The following is a 13,067-nucleotide window of genomic DNA, read 5'->3' as shown; positions in this document are numbered from 1 at the left end:
TTGACAATCAGTATTTCTGTCCCACATTTAAGGTAAAGTTGACTAATTAAAGTGGTTCAGTCTTTGATGACTGCATTCGGGTAAGCCTCATGCGGACTTCCTGTCTAAAAATATGAGTTAAATCAGTCCGTTTATTGCTTTAATTTTAAAGACCAAACCAGTACATGCGAGACATGCTAAACCCTATGGCTTATCTGATTTAAGGAGGTTTACTTAAGCCTTACTTGCTTATCTACCTCCACTTTTATTTGTATTATGTGTTTTGATTGACGCCTTAGTATTTTGTCCTTTGAAACTCTCAAAAGACCCTAAATCCCTTTCCCTTTAGGATTAGTAGTCCTAAATGCCTCCGGAACTGATAGGAGTGGGACGGGTACTAGCATGCAGTAAGTAACGAAACTTTCCGCGCTTTAATACCTTAATGGGATGGGAAGGGTAGAATATGGATGTGATGATCGGTGTGCTAATATCACGTGCGACCCCTCTTCTGAGGAGTGATTGCTGGATATTGCATTGATGTGATCCATATTAATCGTAAACCTAGGACCCCCCCCCTTTATGTGCTTTCATCTTTTCTTATAAAACTATTCAAATCTTTCTTTCATAAATTTTTGCCCTCTCTGCTTACCTTAGAAAGTTTCAACCTAATTGCAATGTTATATGCGAATCCTTATTTGAGCCTTAATTGTTTACTTGTAAAGTCACAACTGTAACATGGTCGGGAACCACACTAGTGGATCTTGAGGGGTGCCTAACACCTTCCCCTCGAGATAATTTCTAGCCCTTACCCGAACTCTGGCTTTCCAACTCAAACTCTTCTAAAAAGTGTCCTAATGCACTATAATCATTAGGTGACGACTCTTCAACCGCTAAACCCAATTCTCAAAAGTGAATAGAGTTGTCCTTCCCAATGTCGTATACCCGATTTCTGACCCCACAGTTAGAGAAAAATGGGGGTGTCGACAGCATGGCGACTCTGCTGGGGAGATCTTCTTTAGGCTTTTACCATTGCATGTTGCTTGTGACTTTACTATCTTATTTATTGCTTTATTTACTGTCTTTTATTCTTTCACTACGAAACTGACTTGGCTTTTCATGTCTTTTCTTTCCTTTAGCTGCCTTCCTTTACTGCTTTATTTCAATACTGTTGTAATTACTGCAATTATTGTAATCATTTATCTTATGAACGTGAAAATACATGTCAATTTGTTTCATTCTTGTAAATTGTATCTTCAACATCATATTCCACTAGTGCCAAACAAATACCATAGCAACGCTTATAATGAGTGGTTGCGCTCTTCCAATATTATCACCCTTTAAATTCGGCAAAGGCGTATTTGCGGTAAAACCAATCGATCAGCGGTGCAGACAACGGTTCCGTGCCTTTTCCTCTTGAGTTGTACGCTCAAGGGTACCTGTCTAATACCCTGATAGAAACCTTACTCTGTCTAACTGTGCATGCATTGTGGTCAAACCTAGCCGAGCCAGTTATGTTATCCACATAATGACTCATTAAGATAGCCTTGTTTAAAGTCCATCGGGTTTCCCTGAAACCCAAATGGACACCTACATGTTCTGTGCATTTATTTGGAGAACTAAATGCTTTTTATGCTAATTATTGGTTTAAATAGTCGAGTCTGGCGGGGTAAGGGTCTAACACTCTATTTTGTAGAAAATGAGGCACGAAGTCCCCAGATTTGGCATGGTAACCAACATTCATCCAAGGCTGCTAAATTGGTGGGAAGATCTCCACTCCAGTGATCAGACACTCGTCCGAAAATACTTAGGGAATCTGCCTTCTCTTCTAGAAATCCAACCTGACAACAAAATCATAGAGGCTGCAACTCTGTTCTGGGATAGTGACAGGTCCGTGTTCCGCTTCGGGGACCTTGAAATGACTCCTTTGCTCGAAGAAATAGGAGGCTTAGCCGGTATTCCTGGGGAGACTCCGGGTTTGCTTATGCTAGAGAATCGCAAGGGTAGGGGTTTTCTTAAGATGATGGGACTGAAGAAGAACCCAAACTTGACCTGTTTGAAAGACTCCTACATCCTATTCGACTATCTGTACGAGAGGTACGGCCATAGCAAGTCATACCGCACCTACTCAGATGAATTTTCCCTCACCTCACTGGGGCATATTCACAGAAGGGTCTTTGTATTTATGTTTTGTTTCCTGGGGATGATAGTGTTCCCTATGAAGAAGGCTAGGATCCACACCAGACTGGCCATGGTAACCAAGACTCTAACGGAAGGAATTGGCGGACAACCTTTCAGTATAGTGCCCATGATTGTTGCTGAGATATACCGGGCTCTGGACAACTGTTAGCGAAAAGTCAGTCATTTTGAGGGATGCAATTTATTACTTCAGCTCTGGCTCATGGAGCACCTCCATAAAGGAGAATACCGACAAGAGATCTTACGCAGAGACTGGGATGATCACATTGCCTTCCACCAGCCAAGGCGTATGAATTATATGCCTAACATGTTCGCTCAGCCAGAGGACGCTGGAAGATGGGTGGAGCTATTTGAGAATCTAAAAGAAGACCAGGTACAGTGGATGGTCGAATGGTTCCCTACAGAAGAATTCATTGTTCGATCCCGAGACGCACCATTTCTCATACTCATTGGTCTAAGAGGAACTTATCCCTACATTCCCCTCCGAGCCATGAGGTAGGCTGGAAGAAAGCAAATCATACCAAGGGTCGACAAAATGAGTCACTTTAGGGCTGATTTTCAGGACGATGATAGCCCTCACAAATGCCAAGCTCAACACATGTGGCATTGCAAGCTCGTTTTGGGGAAAGAATCTATTGACCCAGACAGGTATCACGCTGGTTGCGTGCCGCACTATTCGGGTTGGTTGGAAGATAATCACAATGGTATGGGTCAGCCCAGGTTCATTCACGGACACAGAATCATCGACGAAAAAGTTGAAGCACGGGTTAAGTACAATCAACTGCGCAAGAGAATTCGAGAGTGTGAAAGTGAGCATCGAGAAATACAAGAAGCCCATCAGAAGTTGATCGAGGAATGGAAGGATATGGCTGTCAGCGCCAACAAGCGACTAGGGTATTTGGAGCGGGGTTTAGTGGAGCTAGAAGGAAAGTTCCTAAACAGGATTGAAGATTGTCGAAACGCTGAAGCAAATGCAGGCGGACATTTGGCCCAAGCTTATCTGCTGTTAGGACTGTGCGAGCTGGTGAAGCTGTTCGAGGGGGATAAAGATACCGAATCTGGGGAAGGTCCTTCTTGGACCAAGTAGTTAGGAGTCTTTTATTTTGCTTTTAATGATGTAATAAGGCCGATGGCCACTAGTGACATTTTATTTTCTATTATTTAGCGTCGTTTTGGTTTCGTCTTATTTTTATCAATCAAATGAGGCGTTTAGCATTATAAGATCTCCAAATTAATTTGTCGCTAGGCCTAACTCGGGCACAACGAGGCACCCAAATTAGGACGCGATTTATATTCTTGCACGATGTGTTTAAATATTGCAACATTTTCTTCTCATAAACCGCACTAACTTTTTTTTTGTTTTTCTTTATTCCCCTCCCCAAAGGTTAGTTCATGCATTCTGGCACCATCATCATACAGTACGAGATCCAAGGGCCCTCTACCTCCTCCTCCTCCGAGTCCTATCCAGAACAAGAACAAAGGTAGAATGAGAGATTCAAGCGCCAGAAAGGCAATTGAAAGAATTGAGATTCCTCAGGGTACCCCGGTTGCTAAGGAAACTGCTGCCCAACTTGAGCAGAAACTGTTGAAGTTCCAAGAAGAACTGGATCAAGTTCGAAACTTGGCAAATTTATCATTCACTCTCACCCTCTCCTGATGTCAACTTTAAAAATGCTCAAAATCCCGCACCTCCACATAACACCCCCCAACCACAGATGCAACCCACTCATGCTCAACACTGCAACACATGACACACTCCAAACAAAACTCCACTACTCATTCCTGAACCACTGAACACCACAAACGACCACCTCCACAACACTCCCATCTACGTAGATACCATACCCCACTACACTCAACCAATCTCAAGTGCACCTGAGTCTAATGACAAGGACTCTCTTATCAGAAACTTGGCAGCAGAACTCAAGAAGTTGACCAGCCGAATCCAGGGCATGGAAGGAAACAAAGGCATAGAGGGTCAGCCAGATGTTGAACTTCCGGAGGGGTACAAACCTCCCAAGTTCGAAATGTTCGATGGCACGGGAGATCCCAGAGTCCATTTGCGGACATATTGTGATAAGCTGGTCGGAGTCGGAAGGAATGAGAAAATCCATATAAAACTCTTCATGATAAGCCAGAAGGGGGATGCTTTATCCTGGTACATCAGTCAGAACCCCAAGAAATGGACAAGTTGGGTAGGTATGGCATCGGATTTCATGGATAGGTTCTGATTCAATACAGAGAATGCACTGGATGTATTCTACATCTAGAATCTGAAGAAGAAACCTACCGAAGCATTCCGCGAGTATGCTACTCGTTGGAGATCAGAGGCTGCTAAGGTCAGGCCGGCCTTAGAAGAGGAACAGATGAACAGATTCTTCGTCCGGGCTCAGGACCCACAATATTATGAGAGGTTGATGCTGATCGAGGGCCAGAAATTCTCCGATATCATCAAGCTGGGAGAAAGAATTGAGGAAGGCATTAAGAATGGTATGGTTACTAATCTTGAAGCATTGCAGGCCACCAACAAGACTTTACAGTCTGGTGGCACGTCCTAGAAGAAGGATGTCAATGTCGTGATGGTCGCACAGGGAGCCAAATCACCACTAAAATATCACACTTACCCATTACCTCCACTTACATATTAGCCTATCCCGAACTACCAAGCACCCACACCCTCCTACCAAAATCCACCACCCGTTTACCAATCATCTCCACCTCCCACATATCAACCCACTTCACCCAAATACTCTCAACCTACACCTGTTTACCAAGCTTATAATGCCCAACCCTCTCACTACCAAACACCTCCCAGTCGCCAAACTTTCCCTAGACCCAGACCAAATTTTGACCGTAGACCTCCCAGATAGTATACAGCCATTGCTGAGCAAATTGACCAGTTTTATGAGAAACTTAAAGTTGTTGGTTACGTCTCCCCTATACCTGCCATAACTCCAGAAAATCCTTCCCAGTGGGTCAACCCTAATAAGACCTATGCATACCACTCCGGCATGAAAGTTCACACCATTGACGAATGCCGCTCATTGAAGGACAAGATTCAAACTTTGATCAACAATAAGGTTATCGTAGCAAAGGAGCCTGCTCCTAATGTCCGCAACAACCCTCTGCCTAATCACAGAGGCGGGGACATTCACATGATCGAGATCGAAGATGACTGGGACCCCAAGGGATTGATAGGGTTGATTGCTAAGGATGATGAGCCAAAGAAACCGACAGTCACACTTAACCCAATTGTTGTGCAGAACCAGCCCTCCAAGGGCGATGAAGTAAACATGTCTATACCTCTCGAATTTGAAGCACCTTCTTCTGCGAAGGCACCTGTACTCTTTGAAGTTGTTGTGTTACCACCAAGGGTATCCATTCCTGTAGCAATGTCAAACATAACACCGTTCCACTCGAATGCCATACCATGGGATTACACAGCTAAAGCAAGGAGGAAATGAAAGACCAAGACGGGAGAAGCAATTGTTGCGCATGGTATGACCAGAATAGGCAGGGTTTACACTCTAGAGCACCTAGCTGAGTCCAGTAAGCAAGCCTCGGGACGGACTACTGAAACTGGTCCCGATGATCTTTGGAGGAAAATACAAGTTAAGGAGTATTCGGTCGTTGAGCAGTTGAACAAAACACCAGCACGGATCTCCATCCTAGATCTTCTATAGAGCTCTGACGCACACAAAAATGCCTTGATAAAGATATTGAGCGAAGCTTATGTGCCCAACAACATAACTGGGGGCGAAATAGCAAATATGGTAGGACAAATACTGGAAAGCCACAAAATCACCTTCCACGAAGATGAGCTGCCGCTGGAAGGACTGAGTCACAACATAGACCTACATATCACCGTGCAATGCGAGGATTACTTCGTCACTAGAGTCTTGATCGATGGAGGCTCCAGCCTCAACATCTATCCGTTGATAACTCTCAGAACATTGGGAAAGATCCTGCACGAGATCAAAGATGGGGCCATCAATGTCAAAGCCTTCGATGGGTCCCGAAGGTCTACTATGGGAGAGATCAGCCTATGCTTGCAAATGGGGCCAACCTGGTTCGACGTTGATTTTCAAGTGATAGATGTCCCAGCATCCTACAATTTGCTGTTGGGACGACTATGGATCCACGCCACTGGAGCTGTGGCATCGACCCTGCATCAGGCAGTGAAGTTCGAATGGAATCACCAAGAGGTGATTATTCATGGCGATGGTAGCAACCCCATATATAGTCGCCAGACCATCCCGATGATTGGAGGAAGAAGGAGAATAGGCAGAGAAACACACTACCACATTGAAAGAATCAACGTTGTAGACAAAGATAAATGGTGGGATAACAAGATTGAAAGTATCCTGAATTGGTATGGATACGAACCTGGAAAGGGACTCGGCAAAAACCTCTAGGGAATCGCCAAACCCATCAAGCTAAAGAAACATGACACTACATTTGGTTTGGGGTATGAGTACACTTGGAAGGAGTTCAATCACTGGTCGCCACTATGGAGCGGTCCCTACTACCCATTGGAGCATCCGATACCTCACCTGGAGAAGACTTTCGAGCCGGCAGATACTATATATGGGTCGGAGGAAGAGAAGCATTGGCAGCCATGAAGAATCTGTTCCTGGAGGATGACGATATGGACTACTGTGTTATTTTCGAGGAGGAAAGGGAGGAAGGCCCTTCTATACAAGTTGTGAACCGAGGAGAGCGCCTCAACAATTGGTTAATCAGAACCATGAGGGCCCAGAAAGCTTCGGGGTAGCAAGGCTAAACAAAAGCACCATGCATCACATTTTACTTTTTACTAGCTGATTTTATTTCCGCATTGTCTTTAATTCTGAAAAGGGCTTTAATATTCAAAACAATTACGAATTTAATCGAAGCATTTTAGTTTATTATATATCTCGCTCTTATTATTTTTCTATCATTCACTTTATTTTACACAACATTACTGTTACTTGCCTTGACGATGAACCAATGATTGTAACTTGCAACGAGACAATGCAACAAACGGATACGGACTCAGAAGAGGATGATATACCAGAAGAGGTCGTCAGGGGGGTTGAGAATTTTGAAAATAGGCCTAAGTCTAACTTGGATGAAACTGAGGTCGTTAATCTGGGAGATACAGAGAATGTCAAAGAAACGCGCATCAGTGTTTACCTGTCACCATCAGAAAAGAAAGAGTACACGGAATTCCTAAAGGAGTATGAAGACATATTCGCCTGGTCGTATGATGATATGACTGGTCTCAGTACATCCATTGTAGCTCACAAACTGCCAACAGATCCAACATGTCCGCCGGTAAAGCAGAAGCTCAGGAACTTCAAGCCCGACATGAGTTTGAAAATCAAATAGGAGGTTACCAAGCAAGTCAAAGCCAAGGTTCTCATGGTAGTAGAGTATCTGACATGGTTAGCCAACATCGTGCCAGTGCCAAAAAAGGATGGGAAAGTTAGAGTTTGTGTTGACTACCGGAATCTTAATCGGGCCAGTCCTAAAGACGACTTCCCCATGCCTAACATACATATTCTTATCGACAATTGCGCCAATCATGAGTTGTAGTCTTTTGTTGATTGTTTCGTTGGGTATCATCAGATATGGATGGATGAGGAAGATGCAGAGAAAACGGCTTTCATCACGCCATGGGGAATATACTGTTACAAAATGATGTCATTCGGTTTGAAGAACGTTGGTGCCACCTACATGAGAGCCATGACTACCATCTTTCATGATATGATACACAAGGAGATCGAGGTATATGTAGATGACGTCATCATCAAATCCAAGAATGTCAGAGATCACATGGAAGACCTAAGAAAGTTCTTCAATAGACTGAGGAGGTACAATCTGAAACTGAATCCCGCCAGGTGTGCATTCGGGGTTCCTGCTGGAAAATTATTGGGTTTCATTGTGAGTCGTCGAGGAATAGAATTGGATCCATCAAAGGTCAAATCAATCCAAGAATTTCCGCTGCCAAAGAACAAGAAGGACGTGATGAGTTTCCTGGGAAGACTCAACTATATCAGTCGGTTCATAGCTCAATCCACGGTCATTTGTGAACCTATATTCAAAATGTTGAAGAAGGACGCTACCACCAAATGGACTGATGATTGTCAGAAAGCTTTTGATAGAATTAAGGAATACCTGTCAACGTCGTCGGTCTTGGTTCCGCCTGAGCCAGGAAGACCCCTATTGCTTTACCTTGCGGTATTGGATAGAGCATTCGGTTGTGTTCTGGGACAACATAATAAAATAGGGAGAAATGAGCAAGCCATCTACTACCTCAGTAAGAAGTTCACATCGTACGAGGCCCGGTATTCTCTTTTAGAACGCACTTGTTGTGCTCTGACTTGGGTCGCGCAGAAGTTGAGGCATTACTTCTGTGCTTACACTACTTATCTCATATCCAGAATGGACCCTCTAAAGTATATCTTCCAGAAGCCCATGCCCACTGGCAAGCTCGCCAAGTGGCAGGTCCTGCTAAGTGAATTCGACATTGTTTACGTGACCAGAAAGCAAACAAAGGGCAAGCCTTGGCGGATCATCTCGCCGAGAATCCCATGGACGAGAAATACGAGCCCCTAAAAACGTATTTTCCCGATGAAGAGGTATCTTTCATAGGAGAAGATATTGCAGAATCCTATGAAGGTTGGAGGTTATTTTTCGACGGCACTGCAAATTTCAAAGTAGTTGGCATAGGAGTAGTCCTAGTATCAGAAACTGGTCAGCACTACCCGGTATCCGCCAAGCTCAGGTTCCCTTGCACCAATAATATGGCCGAATATGAAGCCTGCATCCTGGGGCTCAAAATGTCCATTGACATGAATGTTCAGGAGTTGCTAGTGATCGGGGATTCAGACTTGCTCAAACATCAGGTTCGAGGAGAGTGGGCAACCAATAACTCTAAGATACTTCCCTACTTGCATCATATAAAGGAGTTGAGGAAACGGTTCACAAAGACAGAATTTCAGCACGTCCCCAGAGTCCAGAACGAGTTTGTTGATGCATTAGCTACTTTATCGTCCATGATCCAGCATCCAAATACAAATTTCATTGATCCCATCCCAGTAAAGATTCATGATCAGCCAGCTTATTGTGCCCACATTGAGAAAGAAGCAGATGGAAAACCATGGTTCCATGATATCAAGGAGTACTTGACAACAGGGGAATATTCAGGACTTGCCAACGCTACTCAGAAGCATACAATTCGTAGGCTATCCAGCAACCTTTTTCACGGTGGAGGAATCCTGTATAGAAGGACTGCCGATTTGGATTTACTAAGGTGTGTCGAAGCAAAAGAAGCATCCAGGCTATTGGATGAAGTGCATGCAGGGACCTGCGGGCGGCACATGAATGGTTTTGTCTTAGCAAAGAAGATACTCCGAGCAGGGTATTTTTGGATGACTATGGAAATAGACTGTGTCCAGTATGTTCGCAAATGTCATCGTTGTCAGATACATATAGATATGATAAAGGCGCCTCCAAACGAGCTTACTGCAACAAGCTCTCCATGGCCATTCGCCGCTTGGGGAATGGATGTTATCGGACCTATCGAGCCTGCCGCATCAGATGGGCACAGGTTCATCTTAGTGGCAATCGATTATTTTACCAAATGGGTCGAAGCGGCATCATACAAGGCGGTCACTAAGAAGAATGTGGCGGGTTTCGTCCGCGACCATATTGTTTGTCGGTTCGGAGTTCCGGAATCAATCATCACCGATAATGGTTCCAATCTCAACAACGACTTGATGAAAGCAATGTGTGAAACATTCAAAATCAAACATAAGAACTCTACAGCCTACAGACCTCAAATGAATGGAGCTGTGGAAGCAGCCAAGAAGAATATCAAGAAGATACTAAAGAAGAGGGTTGAAAGGCACAAACAATGGCATGAGAAATTATCATTCGCCTTATTGGGATACCGTACCACAGTCCGCACATCGACCGGAGCAACTCCCTACATGCTAGTTTATGGTACAGAGGCAATCATCCCCGCCGAGGTATAAATTCCCTCCTTAAGGATCATATAAGAAGTAGAGTTGGACGATGCAAAATGGGTAAAAGGTCCCTACGAGCAGTTAGCCCTTATAGATGGGAAAAGGATGGATGCGGTTTGCCATGGCCAGTTGTATCAGAACAGAATGTCCAGAGCCTTCAACAAAAGGGTTATGCCAAGGAAGTTTACACCGGGGCAGGTGGTGTTGAAGAAAATATTCTCACATCAAGATGAAGCCAAGGGGAAGTTCTCTCCCAATTGGCAGTGTCCGTACATGGTTCACCGGGTTCTAACTAGAGGAGTCCTTATTCTTGCAGAGATGGATGGAGAAGTCTGGCCGAAGCCAATCAATTCAGATGCAGTGAAACGATAGTATGTGTAACCGCTTATGATTCCCTTAATGATGTAATTTGAACTACGCCTGACCTGATTCCCGTTTAAGAGGGGATACGTAGGCAGCCCTATGGGTTCGGTCATAATATAATAAAAAATTCCATTCTCCCCCCGCTATTGGAACTGGGGCAAAATTTTGAGGAGGACCCTCAAAATTCCGAAGTTAATTTCAGTCCATGCATCGCTAGAAGCGCCAGCCTAGTAAACGAGGGTAGAATCTTGAGGAGGACCCTCAAAATTCTGAAGATGATTTTTTAGTCATTCAACACAACCGTCAGAAATGTCCGCTCAGCAAACTGGGGCAGAATTTTGAGGAGGACCCTCAAAATTCCAGAGCGAAAGAGGTTGCAATGTCTTGAACCACGTTGCAGTCGTTGGTTCATCTAAAGAAAACTATTTTCGATTATATATTTATTAAAGCATGCATAACTATTATCCAAATTGCTGTTGTTTAGCGACGCTACCCCAATGACACACAATGTTAAGAGCCCGGGGAAGACGAACTAACCTTTCCCCTCGCAAAACTCATGATTTTCTTTGGATGCAGGCACTCGACTTGCAATATCGTCGGGTATATTTATGTACGCATACTTTCCCAAGAATGCAACTTCTCAGAATCATCACTTGCCCGCAATTGCTATCCGTACACAATCACCCCAACAATCATATTGTCGAAATCGGCTATCAGCTAAGAGATCTCACTACTAATTATCCTTTTACATTCTTGCATTGCATAAGGCTACCTTTTTGCCTTCCGAGGTTAAGCTCTACCTCCATCTGCATTTCCTGCATTGCATAAGGCTACCTTTTTACCTTCTAAGACTAAGCATTGTCTCCATTTTTCTATGCATTGCATAAGGCTACCTTTCTGCCTTCCGAGACTAAGCATTGTCTCCCTCTGCATTTCTCTGCATTGCATAAGGCTACCTTTCTGCCTTCCGAGACTAAGCATTGTCTCCATCTGCATTTCTCTGCATTGCATAAGGCTACCTTTCTGCCTTCCGAGACTAAGCATTGTCTCCATTTGCATTTATCTTTTTGCATAAGGCTACCTTTCTGCCTTCCGAGACTAAGCATTGTCTCCATCCTGTATTTCTCTGCATTGCATAGGGCTTTCTGCCTTCCGAGACTAAGCATTGTCTCCATCCTGCATTTTTTTTTGCATTGCATAAGGCTACTTTTCTGCCTTTCGAGGTTAAGCTCTACCTCCATCATCATCTGCATAAGGCTACCTCTCTACCTTCCGAGACTAAGCTCTGTCTCCATCCTGCATGGCTGAAATATCGCCACTTTATTTTCTTGCATGGCTGAAATATCGCCACTTTATTTTCTTGCATGGCTGAAATATCGCCACTTTATTTTCTCGCATGGCTGAAATATCGCTACTTTATTTTTCTTGCACGACTGAAATATCGCCACCTTTTATTTACATCTTGCATCGGCTGAAAGATCGCCCCTGCTGCATTTCATGGGCTGAAAGATCGCCAAATTATCCAAGGGCGTCATTGTTCGGAGGCACCATTTTCATAGCCCGAGAACGCCATGCCATGGCCTGAGGACCCCATTTTATCTTTTGCACATCATTATTCAAAGGCATCATGGTTCAAAGGTACCATTCTCATAGCCCGAGAACATCATTTCATAGCCTGCGAATCCTTTATTATACGCTTCATGGCCCAGGACGTCATGGTCTGAGGACGTCATCCTAACCGTCCAAAGACAACATTCATGGTCCGATGGGAACTTGCATCACGTTTAAATTTATGCACAATGTATGTTGGTATTATTCATTTGTAGGTACATCGGCTATCAACAGTCGCCTCAGTAGGAGCGATCCCGCTCCAGTTCCCGCAGCCTATCAGACTTCAACCACTTTTCTCAACCAAACATCGCATCCGTTCTTTTCAAAATCTCCATCGGCATATCCCGTCAATGGATCCTAAACTACACGTGGCCTGATTCGTGTAAGACCAGGGATATGTAGGCAGCTCAGGATCTAGAGCTCGGTCAAAACTTTTCAAATCGTTTCTTTTTGGGCAAAATTGGACATCGTATCTTTACCCGACAACTCTTTCATCCTTCCTGGGTAAAGAGAGGCAGTTATTGATACCCAATTTTTCCCTAAGTATTTTTTACACTCAAAACACTTTCAAAATAACATATATGTGCATACATAAGCGTGCCCAAGTGTTTTGGTATTTTTCCAAAATTTCTAAAGACTTTCAAAACCAATTTATTGTCTATTTTAGCAGTGCAAAATTCAATAATTATTCCCAAAATTATTGTTTTAGTGAATAATTTATTTTATTTCTTATATTTACACCAAATATATTCAAGGTGATTTTTTTGCATATTTTTACAAATTTATTTAATATTTAGAAGCTAAATTGCATGCAATTGCAATTATAGTCTATTTTACAATTAACAACATTTTATTATTATTAAATTATTTCCAGTATTTTTAAATTAATACTTATACCTTATTAAT

At 43.5% G+C, this 13,067-nt stretch overlaps 1 protein-coding gene across 1 annotated transcript; it reads left to right on the top strand.

Moving 5' to 3' along the window:
• Positions 1 to 6,230: 6,230 nt before the first annotated feature.
• Positions 6,231 to 12,407, top strand: LOC138870359 (uncharacterized). Its single transcript, XM_070148156.1, has 4 exons — positions 6,231 to 6,380; positions 8,703 to 9,065; positions 9,225 to 9,472; positions 12,377 to 12,407. The coding sequence occupies exons 1-4, from the start codon at positions 6,231 to 6,233 to the stop codon at positions 12,405 to 12,407; spliced, it is 792 nt and encodes a 263-aa protein (XP_070004257.1).
• The last annotated feature ends 660 nt before the right edge of the window (positions 12,408 to 13,067 follow it).

The sequence above is a fragment of the Nicotiana sylvestris genome, chromosome 6, assembly GCF_000393655.2.
Source record: "Nicotiana sylvestris chromosome 6, ASM39365v2, whole genome shotgun sequence".
In the NCBI taxonomy this organism is placed as follows: domain Eukaryota; kingdom Viridiplantae; phylum Streptophyta; class Magnoliopsida; order Solanales; family Solanaceae; genus Nicotiana; species Nicotiana sylvestris.
This window is presented reverse-complemented; position numbering and strand designations above follow the sequence as displayed.

Excerpts from the sequence above, each read along its gene's own strand:
- LOC138870359 (XM_070148156.1), top strand. The coding sequence starts at position 6,231 with ATGGGGCCAACCTGGTTCGACGTTGATTTTCAAGTGATAGATGTCCCA. Across the intron at positions 9,066-9,224 it reads CAGACTTGCTCAAACATCAG|CATCCAAATACAAATTTCAT; the intron begins GTTCGAGGAGAG and ends TCCATGATCCAG. Across the intron at positions 9,473-12,376 it reads GCCGATTTGGATTTACTAAG|GTACATCGGCTATCAACAGT; the intron begins GTGTGTCGAAGC and ends ATTCATTTGTAG.